This window comes from Calypte anna, chromosome 6 (assembly GCF_003957555.1).
Source record: "Calypte anna isolate BGI_N300 chromosome 6, bCalAnn1_v1.p, whole genome shotgun sequence".
Taxonomy (NCBI): domain Eukaryota; kingdom Metazoa; phylum Chordata; class Aves; order Apodiformes; family Trochilidae; genus Calypte; species Calypte anna.
The window spans coordinates 15,149,801-15,166,320 of NC_044252.1; the positions used below are offsets into that span (position 1 = coordinate 15,149,801).

The window sequence follows — 16,520 nt, forward strand, 5'->3', positions numbered from 1 at the left end:
TATATATTTCTATATTTCTATTCTTTTCCAATCATGACAATTCTGTAATTTTGTGAAGGGAGTGAATTAAAAAATTCTCCAACTGATTTTCTTCAAACATCATCTTTTTCTCTATTCCTTTTCCACAAGCTTTCCAAGGAAAAATCTTCTCCATGATGGTGGTAGTTCTAAGGATTTACTTAATTTTACAATGCCATATGCAGGTCACTTTCCAGTGTTACAAGCATAGAGCCAAACTGAGAAGACAGTAATATTATAGGGAGCTTGTGCATTGGTTCCAGACATATGTCACAGGTCTTGAATGAAAGGAACTCAAATAGGTTTTTAAATCTTGAGGCTCTGACACGGGCAATATTGCTATCTTCACACACACACACACACACACACACACACATATGCACACACACATATGACAAGAAAGCCAAATCTGCTGAAGCAAATGGGCACCCCATCAGAACTTGTCATTAAATATAAACTTTTGCTGCTTCGACAGTCAAAGGTGATAAATACTTATAAAGCTCCTCGTGCTCTTCATTACTGACTTAAAAATGTTGATGTAATGTGTTGTGACAAAGTTAGAAGCATAACCACCTCTCTCTTTGTGTGCTGGAGGTTTCCTTGGTGTAAGAATTTAAATTGGTGACATAGAAAATGCAGTTTATGTGACACTGGGAGTGATTGCAGGCATCCATTGCTGCCTGCAGTTCAAAATGTCAATGACAAACAACAGGCTTCTTTAATGATAGAAGAAACTGAGCTTCATATAAAATGTGGTGTCCTTTTCTCTGAGGGTTTACTTTTATCCTCTCTGCAGTGTACTTTTTATCCCCAAAGTGTGCATTCACTACCTGGGGTCTTTCTGGCTGGTGTGCTAAAGAGGTACTTGGCTGCTGCAAGAAAGAGTAAAACCCACAGTCAAATTTCTTTTTTTTATTTTCTGTTCCAGTGACAGACTGAGAAAAGGTTATGACTCACCCTGAACATACCTTCTAAGCAATGATTATTTAGTCAATGTGATTTTAGTGTTAGTGGCTGCTTTTGACATTATCTGCAGGACAGGTGATCTTGAAGTTACTGATCCTGCTCTGTGCTGCAGGTCTGAATAAGCCCCTGTAATTTAGTCTTATTGTCTAATAAAGACTATTTCAGGATAGAACATGGGTCTTAAGCTGTGACTTGCAAAGAGTTTAGACAAATCTTTGGAGCCATCTAATGGGGATATAAGAAGGTTGGTTTTATTTAATAATCTTCAAACGTAGCATTTTCTGATGTTAATGGAAGAACTGCTGCTTTATGTACCTCAAAGAAATCAAAGTAACCAACTGACTACCATTTCATGTAAAAAGTTGGCATTGCTCCACCAGTGGGGTTTTTTGTTGTTGTTGGTTTGGGGTTTTTTTATTCAGATGAAATAGCAAGATTTTTGAGTATCCCCACATTTCTTCTCAGTTTCAGAGTTTGTTATTAATTATTTAAAGGAAGGGATCACCAGGGGCATTGCTGCTAACCCAGAGCTTTGTTTGGATACTTCTTCTGGTGATTCTGCAATTGATTTTATCCACTTTTGAGAGTTTTCTAATTGTGACTAATAAAAAAATGTATATATATGAAATGCTGGTCTTAGTTTACAGAATCTTACTTTAATACCCTTGGAAGTTTAGGAAAAACAGAAAACTTAATTTTATAAAATAATTGTCCTGCTTATATATATTTTTCCTTTGTAAAAATACTGCTAAGTTCATTAGTGACAACTGAAGTACGCCTTGAAATTCATGAACAGAAATGCATTAACAAGTGGAGCACCACCCTATGTGTCTGTATTGGCTGGCAGGTAAGGTAGGATGTTTCAAATAAGTACTGCCATTAATTTGAAAAATACTAAATTTCCTTTTTAACAGAAGAGTTGGGATACAATTGCTCATGTCTCTTCTCCTACTTCTGTCTCTTTCTTAGCAAATCCCCATAAACTTTTGTTTTTTTCTTGCAAAGATAAGTTAAGCAAAAACCTCTTCAGCTTTTCCACTTCTTGTTAGTTGGGAGTCTACTCTGGTCTGGAATCCCTAAGCACCAATGGCAAGTCCTACCCTTTGTTATAAAATAACATGCAGAATAACTTTAGAGAGCTTTCACCCTTTATATGCACAAGTCAGATTGGTAGTTGATTTATTCTGTTTTTATGGTAACCCCTATCTGATTATATAAAGACATCAAAAAAATTGATTCATTATGTTCTTATCCAGGGACTGCTCTATCTGATTCCCACTTCCTGTCCACAACAAGAAGACAAATGAGAGCAAAGGGTATAGAAAACACTTCTGCTTCATCACATTGAAATGCTCTGATTTTTGTTCTTTTAGGGAGCAGCAGTTCCTTAACTCCAGCCTGAACCTCTGTCGTTTCAGTTTACACCTGTTTTCTCTCCTGACACTCACTGTCTAGGTGTGGTCTTCTGAGGGCTGAACAGAAGGGATAATCCCTTCTCTGGTTTTTTAGGCTGGGCCCCTGTTTGACTGCCCATGAGCTGCTGGCTGTGTTGCTACCAGGGCATAGAGCTGCTCCTGATCCACTTGCTGTGCACTGCCACACACTTTCCCATGGATCTGCTTCCTGACAGGCAGACCTCAGCCTGGGCCTCCACCAGGAGCTTCTCCCTCCCAGGGCCATTTGTCCTTGCCAAATTTCACAGTGCTTCTCTTGGCCCGTTTCTCAGCTGGCTGTGGTCCATCTGAATGGCAACTCTGCCCTCCAGTGTAGTGACTGTTACCCCGTTTGGTGTTACCTGTAAACCTGAGGGAGATTCTGCTTCATTACCTCCTCTACATCATTGATAAAGAATTCTTGAAGGATCTTAAAATTAATCTTAAAACCCAGGTTGTATTAAGCAGAACTCAGCCTTCCCTGCTGCCTTCAATGTTTCCTCTTAGGTGAAACCTAAGTTTCCTTTGGTACTTCTTCAAATGAGAATTCTTCATATGTGGTGCTATGGTCATTTAAAATAAGTATGTGAGCTCCCCTGCTGTTATGCACTTCTGTACACAAGTTAGATCTGTCAGTAGTGCACAACTATTGTTTTATTTTCAACACTGGATTCAGAAGTTAGCAAGTGCAAAGACAGGCTTTGGCAGCTGTTCCATTATCTCCTCTGGGTTGATTCAGCATCATCAGAAGTAAACACACCAGATTATAAAACAGATTATAAGACATATACTGTTAAAAATATCTCAAATGGTGAAGAAGTCTACAAAATACGAAGTATTCACTGGCTTAAGCCAATGGTTTTTAAACCATATTCCTCTTAGTTTTATTAGATCAAACAGATTTTATTACCTTGTATTCTGTGGAATCAGGTATGATTCAGAAAACTGATTTACATTCAGTGTGGGTTGTACATCAGACCAAGCATTCCAGAGTGTTTTTTCTGTTGTCAGTGATGCATAAATTTTAAAGTATGTTTTTCTTACATAAATAGAATGTGGAAATGGCATTTTCAGAAACAATTAGCAAATAACTATGCATAAGCAAATATGCACAAAGAAGAAGCCAACCCAAAAGCATCTTCCTGATTGTTTCTTTCAAAATGTTCTGTATTCTTTACTTTTTAAATATTAAATAGTTCTTGTATGATGTTTATTGTGGAACAGATCTGTTTTCTGTATTTGTCCCCACATAAGAACTGTAGAAAAACTCTGAAAGAGCTATATTGCACATGGTTATCTCTTAGTCCTTGTGTGTGGGGGGGATCAGCTCTTGGTAGTGTTGGGATTAAGAGGGATTGCTAAGGAAGGCTGGTAGCACAGGTAGCTCAGCAGTGAGTCTGTGGGACACTGCAAATGCCCCAGCTGGAGGTACAGCTGTGAGAAGAGGGAGCTGACTCCAGCAGTGGGGACTGGGATGCTTGTTGAGTCCCAGGATTTGGGAGATGAAGATTCTATGGATTCTGTCCTGCAGACAGTAAGTTTGAACTGACAACACAGCTATGAAAGCATGACCAGATACTGTTAAGATAGTGACTAGCTTTTTAAGTCCATTAGTAGTCCTTTGCAAGTGATTTTCCCATGTGACAGCTACAAGGATCTTGTCCCTTAATAAAAATCAGTCAATATGCTCCACCTTTTTGGAGCATTTACTACAGGGGCTTATGAGGGTGTAAAAATGCTTGAGGCTTGTTACGTGGGAAGTACTGTGCCAGAAGATGTTTTAGGAAAGGCATACAAAGATGCAGGTTTACATTCAGACATTTTTGTTATTGTTTTTTAAGGGAGGATGGTTGCAGGTTTCTAAAGATTCTACAGATTCTAAACACAGACAAAATCTGGCTCAAACAGTGGAGGATTTATGAATTGCTGGAGGTCTTTAATTGATAATTTTCAAAGGGAAGTTTTTGATACCTGGGTGCTTGTCGAGCACCATTCTCTGTGGAGGAGGTAGTTTGTAGACAACCTTTGAAGGGTGGAGTGCACATCTGTCTTTGCACTAGGGACAACTAGTGAGTAATATTTCAATCCAATATTTTTATTTTGTCTTCAATATTTTATTATTTTTTTAAGGTCTGCTCAGGATGAAATTCTGACCTTTGAGATGCCAGTGGTGAAACTCCTGTAAGCTCTATTTGCATCGAGGCTTCACCCTTGATGTATCACAAGAAAGAATTACATCTTAATGTTTCCTGGAAACTTCTTAGGCAGAAGGACATTATTAATCTCATGTATATTTTAAAAATAGGGCTATCAGAGACTGAAACCTGTAATGGCAGAATGAAACTGGGAGAGAAACTTCCAGTGAAGTACAAGAAGAATTACAGTTTTGTGGCAATGAAATAATCTTACTAATGGAGCCATTGCTGATGCCTGTGTGGCTTTATCTCAACAGAAGCAGAAAAAGAGCAAAGAAGCATTGCTATTTTGCCCAAGCAAAATAGCCCTGGTTTTTTTGCTCTGTTTTCTCTAGTACTCTGAAAAGAAATGTACTTTGCAGAGTCTGATGAGAGTTTTGCCTCAGTTAAGTTACACCAGAAGCCTAATACCTGCAAAGCTGTGGCCAAGGGAGGAACCAAACATGCAATAGTATAAACTGGTTCCAGTTCTTCACTAACTGGCAGTGTAATTTGTCCACAGAATGATGGTTATTTTTGTATGACATGGTATCATGCCAGAACATAATTTACACCAACAGAGGAATTCCCTGACACTAAAAAGCTATCTGCATTTTTTGACATGGGCACCACCAAGGGAGAGACAGGGCTATCTAAAAAGGAGGTTTAAAGTGGTAATGGAGTCATCCTAACCCATTCCCAGAAAAATCTTGAAGCTTTTTTTAAGCAGATAGAAAAAAACAGTGAGATAAATAATAGCTGTCATTGATTTATTGACAAATTACACCAAAGCAATTTAATTTTTGGTATATGAATAGGAGGAAGGAATAGCTGACATATGTCATGACATTAGTAAAAACTTGACACTCTATAAATGGGCAAGCTAAGTGAATATAAGGAAATCAACTTACCAAAGAGTGAGGACACAACTGGCCAGCAAAGTTCTCAGGAAGTATTTATTAGTTTTCAAAGGGTCTGCCTTAAGACACTTCTAATAATTTTTATTTTTAAGGTGGAAAAAATGTTCATGGGTTAATATTAAAGATGCCAAGCTGGAGGACTGGAAGTAAGCAGAAGAATAGAAAAGGATCTTAACAAACTAAAGAAATGACCTAGAAATAGGATGCAGTTAACTGCCTAAAGAAAGAATAAAGAGATACTGAGTAAGAAAGAGTTCCACAGAAAGGGATCTGGGCTTGTTGCAGATCAGAGGTTGAATAGGTGTCGATTAGGTCACACTGTTATGAAAAGGGCAAAACTGTGGGATGGATACAGACAAGTATTGTCTGTAGGACATTTGAAATAATCTTTCACTCTACTCAGCATTAATAGAACCTTAGCTGGAGGCCTATGTCCAGCTTTAGTAAATGAGTTTCAAGAAAGGCGTGCACCAATAGGGAAGAGTTTAGTTTGGAGGTCTTAAAATGGGGGATGTTTTATCTAGAGAAAATAAAACTGAGGAACAAGGTAACAATCTGGAAGTATTTTACAGAAGACCACAAAAAGGAATGGGATGATCTTCTTTTCCATGTCAGATGGAACAAGGAACAATGAGTTTAAAATGAAAAAAAGAATTAAGCTAAACATTAGAAGAAACGTTTTGTAACTCTTAAGAGCAGATAGGGACTGAACTTTACCACTGGGAGCCTTTCAAAATTCAGTTATGCAAAGCACCAAGGCACAGGTAAATCAGATGCTGTCTTAGCATGGGGGTAAGAACTGGGTGATTTTCAGAGGCCCCTACAAGCCCTAGTATCTGTGCTGCTGCATTCATTAGGAAAGGCCTGAGTTACTGAGACAAGATATTTTATAAATACATTGTAACAAAATTCAAGTATTTTATATCCCTATGAAAACAGTGTGCTTCAGCACCTGGTTTGGTAATAGCTGCCATAATAAATTTTACCTACTAGTTAAGTGATCCCATACATTTTGCCCTTGCCATACAAAGTAGCATTTTTCAGTGGTGTTTTACAAGACTACATTCAGGGTTGTGTCTTTTGAAACAAGCTCACTTTCTAACATCTTCAGATCCTTTCTTTATTTCTAACAAATCTGAAGAAGGACCATTGAAACCCATTTAGTTTTATTAAGATAGAAAAAGCCAAAGAGCTTTGCCTACTCCTTTACGAAGGCAGTGACTCATTTTCTGAGGATAAGTATGCCACTAACACCATAGCAGGCAGTGAAGAGAAGGTCTCTTAGATTATCTAAGCAGTCTCTTAAAAAGGCAGGGCTGTTCTTTACAGAGTGTTTTATAGAAGTTTCTAATTGCTACATATAGTTGTAGCATATGGCTGGAGAGTAACATTAGCTTGGCACACAGGCTGATATGAGCATCCCTTTTATGTTTTATGAGTTGCCTGTCTCATGCTGTTGCTCTCATATAGTTCTTTGAACGCAGCATATAACGTACATATGCCAAAAAAGAAGCTATGTAGTCATTCCAAAAGAGCAAGGGGAAGGGCAGGAAGGAAATACCTGCCTGTTAAGTACATCAAATGAAAATCACTTCATAATACCATGTTCAAAAGCTGAAGGGGAATGATATTTGCAGCCAGCTGTCTCTGAACTCCTGAAAAGCAACTCACACGATTGCATCAGCATAATTGGAAGTGAGGATCCTCTCTGCCAGTGCTCTGGATTATGATTCTTTCTTCCCCCATCAGTTTCAAACAAGGGTAACTCAGTGTCCAGAGCTAATCCTCATTTCCGTCACTGTGGAGGAAGGATCTGGACTGTTCTCTTTTAGGCATTGCAGATCTAGTGATTTTCTAGCAATACCTATGACCGACTTGGGAACATGACAGTGTGGATCATATCAGCTGTTAAATTGTTTCGTGTCTCACAACCTGCAGTGGAAGAAAACGAGTGCTTGGAGCACCAGATTCTTCTTTATCTATTTGTATACACAGGTACTGGGCCATCGTCGGATGCTATGTAAAAGGGTCAGCAGCTGAAGTTGGAAACTGAAGTAGTTCTGGAAAATTTTAGTATTTCTAACTTCTTCCCCCAGTTGGAATGATAGATCCTTAAATCCTTGAAGTACCTTATAAGTAAAAGACATCCAATGTCCTTCATGTATTTCTAATGCATTATTCTGTTTTGAGCCTCTTTTGCCTTATTAGACATGTAAGGTCAAAACAAACTCTTCAAATGAAGAATGCTTCCTATTTCACAAAAACATGTGACAACAAATCAATTACCTGTTTACCTCTGATTCTGGACTAAATGGGTCCAATACAGTGCAGGAAGGTTGCTGATCAGTTATCAACTGTGAAATTTTAAAATAAAGCTGATGTGTTCATAATGTGTTTTCTCTCTGTAGACCTCAACTGCTACTGTTAATATAGTGGTGACAGATGTAAATGACAATGGACCTGTTTTTGATATGTTTCTGCCTAAAAACCTGTCTGTACAGGAAGAGGAAGCCAATGCCTTTGTTGGTCAAGTAAGGGTAAGTTATAAACTGGGAAGAGGTACTACCCAAACTGTCCAGACAAAATATTTGTGCCTTAGACAATCTCACATAAAAATGTTTATATGCAACTGCTTATATGCAAGCTGTCTGTTGGAGGATGCATTTATGTTAACAAAATAATCTTTTGGACTTTAATATACATAATTGATTTTCTTCTTCTCTATGCTTAATAGCTGAAAAGACATTTGCATTTAAAAATGGCACACTAAAAGTGGTGCTTTTGAAGATGCACCACTTTAAAAGCTTGCTTCTAACAGGTTTACATTATTGCCACAATTTTACTGATTTCTTTTAAAATGTTTTTCTAATGCACTGAACAAGTCATGTTTATGTATTGTTACACATATATAATATTTTAAGGCCATTAAGGGCAAAACCAGCTAAACTCTTGACTCAAAGAACTGTTACCTCTCATAAAATTGGGGGTAGAATTTTTGAGTGATGTGAAGCTGTGTACATTTTTGTATCATATATGGGTCTTATGGACAACTGGATGAAGTTTCAGTCAGTTGAAATATACATCTATTTTTTTGGCAAAGTCAGTTTTTCCAAACACTGGGGGAAAGAAGGAAGCATGACTTGTGCGGTTTTTTAATTAGTAATTGAATATGGTATTTCGTATTTCCTTCATAAGCCTCTCTGTCCTATAAAGTAGTATAATTTCTAACTTGTGTTGAAACTGAAACTTTGCAATAGATTATTCCTGCCTGGAGAATGACAGTCATGGGTTAAATAATTTATTGTCATATTTTTCACCAGTCCTAATTCCCCATCTCTGGATGGAAAAAGCTTTCTTTTCATAGCACAAATACTGAATACAGTTTCTAATGCTTTATATTCACAAATGCAAACAAGTACTATAGAACAAAGTAATCTGGGCACCTGGAATGTTTTTTCTGGCCTCAGTGAGATGTTTGAAATAAGGATGATGAGTACTTAGGTGAAGCTATGTTGTTTGAGGATATTCTTTAAAAACTGAAATAGCTTTTGTTGTGTTGTTGTGCTTCACAATACATTAGAACAACAGTAGGTGTGGAAGATGTTTCTATGGCAATATATTTTGTACAGAAGCTGTAATGTGGTTAAAATATAAAGGCCTAGTTTAGTTGAAAATAACCTGGTAAAAGAATGTAGTCCTTCTTGTGTCATATGTTGTCATTACCAAGAATTAAGCCACTGACTGACAAGGTTGCTTTTTGGAATGTCTTTTACTATATTTGTTGCAAATATTGCAAGGGAAAAGATATAGTACAAGATTTTTAATTTGAGACCCAAGAAGATATGGGCACTGCTGCACATTGAGGCTTAAGACCTGGTGATGATGAAAGATATGGAAAAATGCTCAACTACTTTGATATTTCAGTGGGTTTTGGTGGTAAAGTTTGGTATCAGGATCATCCATGAGGGTGGGAAGCACTACCTGCAGTGGAAGGTGAAGTTATGGGTTTCTCAAGTAAATAAAACATAAGCAATGACCTGGATGTGGAAGGATTAACTAAACCTCCAGAGATCCCTCCCAACAAATTCATTCTGTTTCAAATCATCTTACTATTTAAATGTATTTTATAATTAAATTCTACATTTTTTTTATCCAAGATCCACTAAAATCCATTAATCCATGGTTTGATTATTAGCAGCAGATACTATTAGTGCTCTGTATTTTTTAAAAAAAATGCTTGCAAGAGCTGGTTGACGTGACAGTGATGCTGGTAAGTCTAGGGGTATATTCTGTGATGTTAATAAGTAGAAAGGTGAAACTGTAATTTGTCAAAAGTTAGAAGTAGAATAAATAATGTGTGAACAGCTATTGAAATGTCCTTCCCATTCTGGACTTTCTATATGGGCTTTCTCTTTCTTTCCTCTCCTGAGACTGCAAAATTTCATGTCTCTTGTCTGCTTCTCTGTTCCAAACAAGTGGTGAATCATATTCCTGCCCTCTCCCCATCTACACTTAAAGTTATAAGCTATGTGGGAAATGAAAAAACTGGGTCAAACACTCCTGCTACAGAACAGAGATTTCTGTGCTCTACATCTGGAGAGATGGCCTTAAAAGGGGATTCCCATAAGGTCTTATGTAGCCTTTGGAAACTTGTTTCCCGATGAGGTACAGAACAGAGCAATGAAAGGTTTTCTGTTGGAGAGAAGAGGGCTTGTGACAGGCAGGAACACAAGCATTCACAATGCACACTGTCATTCCACACTATTCTGATGGTTCTTTGCAAGCTGGAGTTCCTGAAGGCATTGGCATAGTCCTGCCTCTGGGGATTTGAGGAGTATACTGAAGATTAAAAGGAAAAAAAGCTAGAAGGGCTAAGACTGAAAGTTCAGTAGATATATTTCAAATATATTTTCTTTTACCCAGTGCTGTCTAAATTGGGGCAGTTGGAGGTTTATTAGTTTCCCCACTGTTCTTTCATTTCTGATCATGATGGGAATCCCCCAGCAAGGCAGGAGGAAAATTGCTGAACAAAATACAAAGGAGCAACAGGAAACAAAAAGCTTCAAATAGGAAACTTGAAAATGAAATTCAGGCACCATGTTGTCTACTGCAGTTTAAAATAGCTGAGGTCCGTAGAAGATAGGTCATCTGAATAATTAGCATTGTACAGAGAACTGTTAATCAATACCAGCTGCATAGGAGGTAAAAAATGTGGAATGAAATTTAGGTGGGAATCGATGTATCAACTGCAAAGCCTACAAACAGGTATGTGTCATTGTTCAGCAAAAGAAAGTTGTGAGTAGTTTGTTAAAGACCTCAAAAATGCACTCTGTGGTTAAATAAGGAGGTCTTGATCTGATGAGGCCCAGGCAGAAAACAAATCACTTGACTGAAGCTTTTATTCTTTTTTATTTATTTATTTATTTATTTACCCAGATTCGTTTACATCTTCTCCTCATTTATTATGAGCATAGTTTTGTTTCACTGATCAAAACTGTTTCAAGTCTCCAACACGGGCATGTTGGTATCAAGGGAAGATGAAAGGGCATAAAAATAAAAATATGGATAGAGAGTTAGATGGCAGTGGAAAAAACAATGCCATATCAGATGTTCAAGTATCACTGGACTTTATGATCTTCCCTCAAATTGAGGCAGTATAAATAAACTCCAGCAATGAAAGTGATAAGCAAACGGCATGTGTAAAACCTCTGCAGCTTTTTAAAGTAAGAAATGCTTCAAGGAAGTAAGGTGATTTTTAGGTTGGAGCTATTCTACCTGCTGGAAAAATGAGCTTTGGGGAACTTTTTTTGATTGCACTGTACAAGGGAAGTAGTTTACTTTAGTGTTTATATAATAAATATAAATTCATACCCATGGTATGTATCCAACAGCATCTGTCACCTACAAAGCAAAGCAAAACAAAACTGTAAGATAAGTGACAGCCTATAGAGAACCAGTCTACTTATTCTAGACATTTTCTTTTAATGGTATAGAAGTGTTTGTAAAGAACAAGTCTGTTGTGTAAAGAAGCAAGCTACCACTTTTGAATGCTAATGAAGTATGATTATGATGCCAATTCCCTAATCAAATTCTGTCTCTGAATAGCAGAGAATTCTTACAAGCTTCTGTTTTGATTTAAATTCATAAGGTGGTAAACTCTGCAAGCCCCATGGTTCAAAGCCCAGTTTAAGCCTCGCAGATGTCAGTTAAGTTTATTTTATTAGACTAAATGACCTCTGGAGATCCCTTACAACTATGTGATTCTGTGTTTCTGCATACAGGAAAACTGCTTCAAATGCTGGTGAGGTATTACATTACGAGATTGTGTTTTAAAAAGCCTAGAAAGAAATATTATTTTACCTATATCACCTTTGTCATGTTCTGTGTGTGAAGGCTCATAGGACAGGGTATGATTTCCCACAACCTGCACTGTAGATTACACCTTACCTGTATTAAAAATACCATCTTCTAAAAGTAAATTTTTGGATCTCCTGTACTTTTAGACATCTTTGAGGAAAACTGGAGATGGAGGAGAAAGAACAAGACCAAAAAAGGGAGATTTATTGACAGGAGAGGACAGTCTGTGAGGGAAAGGAATTAATCCTTTGGGAAAGAAAAAAGTCACTGCTTCTGAAGTAAATTTCATATACCTGCAGTGAGTCCATGCTCACTGCATAATTCATTACTCAACAAGGTATTTTGAATTAATCTAATAATGTAAAAACTATATGAGCAGCTAGGATTTTAAAGTCAGACCCATAAAAAATAAATCAGAATCTATTATCAGAGAATCATAACTTAACAGACAGACCACAACCAGAAGCCATTCAGATCTTTGCATTTGACTGCAGTGTGTGCATCTGCATTGCTAGTAAATCTGTTGCTATTTAGTGGTGTGAACCACTGTGTCTTGTGTGTATTGGAATGAAATACACGTTTTCAGTGCAAGACTGTCGATCTTGAGTTTCTGTTTGCACTCATTTCTGTAACATCCATGTAGCTTCCTATAAGTGATTGGATCCTCACCAGGTAATTTTGATAGGAACTTTCTTTTCATAGAATCACAGAAGTATGATTGGGTTGGAAGGGACCTTAAAGGTCATCCTAGTTCCAATGCCCCTGCCTTGGGCAGAAATGTCTAGTTTGCTCGCATGCTCATTAGTAAAATAGTCTACATGCTGGGTTAGAGACATCTTTAGTAAAGCCACCATTTCCTTTCAGATCCTCATACTGATGCTGGTGACATTAAGACTTTCATAGTTTCCTGTCAGACAAAATGTGCAGAGGAAATGCAAAAGTATTTCCAATAAGGCATGGATGTGCTTACATCTTATTGCAGGTGCTTTCATTCTTGCTTCTTGTCCAGCCTGAGTCAGTTTTCTCAGCCCCTTATTGTGATTCATGTGGATGAATCCCTGCATCCACAGTCTGCCTGCAATCTTGTGCATGTGCATGATAGTGAAGGCTGTCATGTCAGCTTGGATGAATGCTGCTTGAAGTTGGGTACAGAAGAGATGTTCAGATCTGCTTTTGGATTTAACTAAATTATACACTCCTTGTTTTCCTCAAAAGAATAAGTTTTGAAGAATATCTTCTTTCTGACCTGGAAGGGGATATGTAAGAAGGATGAGAAATGCAGGAACTGGTAACAGCCATTAATAGTGTTCACTATATATTTTAACTTAGTTTTATATTTCTCTCCCCTATAGTCTCTTAGATTTTATAGTTAGCTGTTAAAATAATTACTGAAGGCAGCTTCTCTACTTATATGGTGAAAATAAATTAAATGACAACCATAGCTGACATCCATGTCATCACCCCACGTGCTTCCATTTGGATTTTCACTTGCTTGCTAACAAGCAAATTCCTTCAGCCTCTTAAAATGGGATAGATGTCAGGGTTTCAAGTCCAAACCTTGCATGAGAAGAACTAGGTGTAGTTGTAGGTTTGTCCAATTTTTTTCCCTCTCAGCCTGTCAGTGTGATAAAGGATTAGGTTTTTTCTGTTGATGCCCCTAAAGGGCTGTATAATTCCTGGAGGTTGTTTTGCAGCAGGCAGCTACAGCTGCACTCCATCAGCTTAAAGTGGTGAACTTTGGGGAGCCTAAATAGGTTTAAAAAGCTACTTGCCACCAAAAACATGGTAAATGGAATCACTTTTTAAACTAAATGTATTTCAAAAGCTGTGCCTCCTATCCTTCCTGTTTCTGTTATAAAATTTGTGCATTAATTACATCTTTGTCTTCAGAGTAATAACATTTGTTCTTTCATTTAGTGGAAATTTGATACTTATAATCAGAGATACATTTCAACCATATTCATGTTTGCAGCAGTCGATCACTGGAAGTGCAGGGGCTTCCACATGAAAGGCATTCTTGGTTTTGTCTGCCTGTCCAAATATATACTTGCATCCAAGTATATTTCTAAGTCATTTCATCTACTTCAGGCTGATGCTGTACTAAATCTTCTAAATCAGTGGTTTCATGTCTCTAATACATGCCCATCTAGTATTTTGATAGCTGATTCTGCTAGTTTAGATTTGGCTGTTCAGATTTCTGTCACTGGGGTAAGAAATTATGGTGTTCCTGAGCTTACAAATTAGAATGTTTTATACTGGGCCTGCTAACTGTTGAATGCATTCTCTCATTATATATGTTCTTCTGTGCCTTGAAGAATTGCCTACATCAGTGATTCTTTTTTTGAAGACTTCCTGATAGAAGGAAAAGCTGGGGAATTTTCTTGTGCTATATGCCAGGTACCTAGCTTTTTTCTGATATTCAGACCTTGTGTTGTTTCAAATCCAAATGTTGGCTGTTACATTCCAGCTCAGATTCTAATTCTAATGTTCCCAAATTGGCAGGCTTAGGGAGAGAGCAAATAGCTTAGATAAATCACAAAAATACCTTTAAAATGTGTTAACATATTAGAGAGATTTTTCAGAGCCTAGCAAAATGTGAAGATAGAAAATAATATATTTCATCTGTGATTTGAAAACTATTTTTTATTTTTGCTAATATGTATTTTCATTAAGTTAATCTCTGAATTGCTTGATCATCTCATTGGCAAAGAAAATACTTATCATAAAAGCAAAATTTCTCATAGTCTTTTATCTTAAAACAGCTAGTGCAAACCTCTACATTTAGGATTTGATTGTAAGAAAGAAGACATGACTGAAGAAATCTTGTCTGTTTTTAAGCCTTACAGTGTGGTTAAATTTTGTAGGAGGTTCGCTAGTTCATAAAAACAAATTTTTTCAGCCATGATCTTTCTGATTTTTAATTTATTTTAATTATTTTTATTTGTAACATTTAAGTGTTCTTACTGTGTTGTTTTATTTAGAGTCACATTTAACTGGTTTCTATACCAACTAAACTGGTTTCTAAACTAACCCTCCAGATGTACTAGAATTAACATTGACTGTGAAAGTACTTATCAAAGATTTTCCTGTCTTGCATAATGGGTAAAATATGTCATAATGGCTAAAATATATTTTAAAATCTGCTGTGTGCTACCTTTACCATAAGAAATTACTCTCACTTGTAGTTATGAGAAAAATAATAAGCTGGGATGACTTGGTAGTTCAATGAGATACTTTTTGAAAAGTTCCTGGAGGATATACAGCAAACCTGTAGAGTTTTTCAAAAGCATGTGTGTGTAGGATATTAGGTTGTTCTCTTAAGAAGTAAGAATTGCCTTGAAATTTGAAGATAGCCAAAATTTGAGGAGTCATCCTCCGAGTTTTAAGACCAGCTACCCCCAATTGGACTGCCCCATCCAGTGGTAAATCAGTCAGATTGACACCTGATATTGCAATATCCAATTTTATTGTATATTCTTTATATCTTCTTTCTTCATCAAGTAATTTTTTGCAGGCCATTTAAGTTTATCACACATTGTAACTAAGCCTCTGTCTCTTCTTGCAGTTTGATATTAAGTTTTATGGCATGTCAGAAATTATATAGCAGAATAAATTAAAAAGCCTTCTGTATACTTTTAGTTGAACATGAACATGGCATAAAAGTATTATATAACTGCTTATTAGAAACCTGAACAAAACCTGCAGTCCTCTCTTCCTGTAAGTCTGTAAAAGAATTTATTTTTCATATGAGTAATGAAATTTAAATGTCTATTTTTCAGGGAGTACTGCAGAAATGAACTCTTATACATCTTTAGGCTGCAAGAGAGTATTGCAAGTATCTGTAATGGGTATTCAATAATGCCATGTACGTTTAAGAGTGTGATTTATAAATCTAACTGCATAAAAGAAGAACAAAGTGTATGATAAAATGCTGACAACAACTAGAGGATAAAAGTAATTCTTAGTTTCCTTACTTCTTTTGGCATGAGTTTGACTAAAATCCTTCAAAACTGTTGGCACCTTCCAATCTTTTCCTTTTGTTAGAAGATGTAATGAATGAGATAGGGAAATAAAAGGCTGGGTAAAAATGGACAAAATGATATGAGAGAAAAAGACTTCCTGACATGTAGAGAAGAAGAAAAATTCCAACCTTTTCTGTATGAATAATTATTTATCCTTAAAATATTTTTAAATAAATGCCAAGAGTTCAGAAATGTTTCAAATATCTAGGGCTTCTTACTGCATCTGGGAAATGGTAATTCTGTTGTATGAGCATGAACAGTAATCTCCCTGAAAAACAAGTACAACATCCAATTTAACACTCACACACACATGATTTACTATTTGACATAGTTGAGGGGCTTGGGGATCTTTTAAACCCATAATAATAAAAAAATTAAATCCATAATAGTAAGGCCATTAAACCCTTAATAATAAATAATCATATTGTCTTCCATAAAAAACAATAAACCAAATCCTGGCAATATTGTCCTTGTATCCTCCAGCACAGTTTCCATCCCTCCCTTGAGATGAACTGTTTGCTGGAATACTGCAGAGGTTTTTGGACATCAGGAACTTTTGTTGGGGTGGGAGGGATAACAGGAAACTTCTGTCCTTGAAGAAGACCTGAAGGAAAATGTAGTCTGCAGGAA

At 36.8% G+C, this 16,520-nt stretch overlaps 1 protein-coding gene across 1 annotated transcript in view; it reads left to right on the forward strand.

Annotated features, from left to right (window-relative positions):
* PCDH15 (protocadherin related 15) overlaps positions 1-16,520 on the forward strand; it is a 350,336-nt gene that overhangs the window by 223,009 nt on the left and 110,807 nt on the right. The window contains exon 18 of the mRNA XM_030453000.1: positions 7,920-8,048. Within this exon, the coding sequence (XP_030308860.1) occupies positions 7,920-8,048 (129 nt within the window). The remainder of the gene's footprint in view (positions 1-7,919; positions 8,049-16,520) is intronic.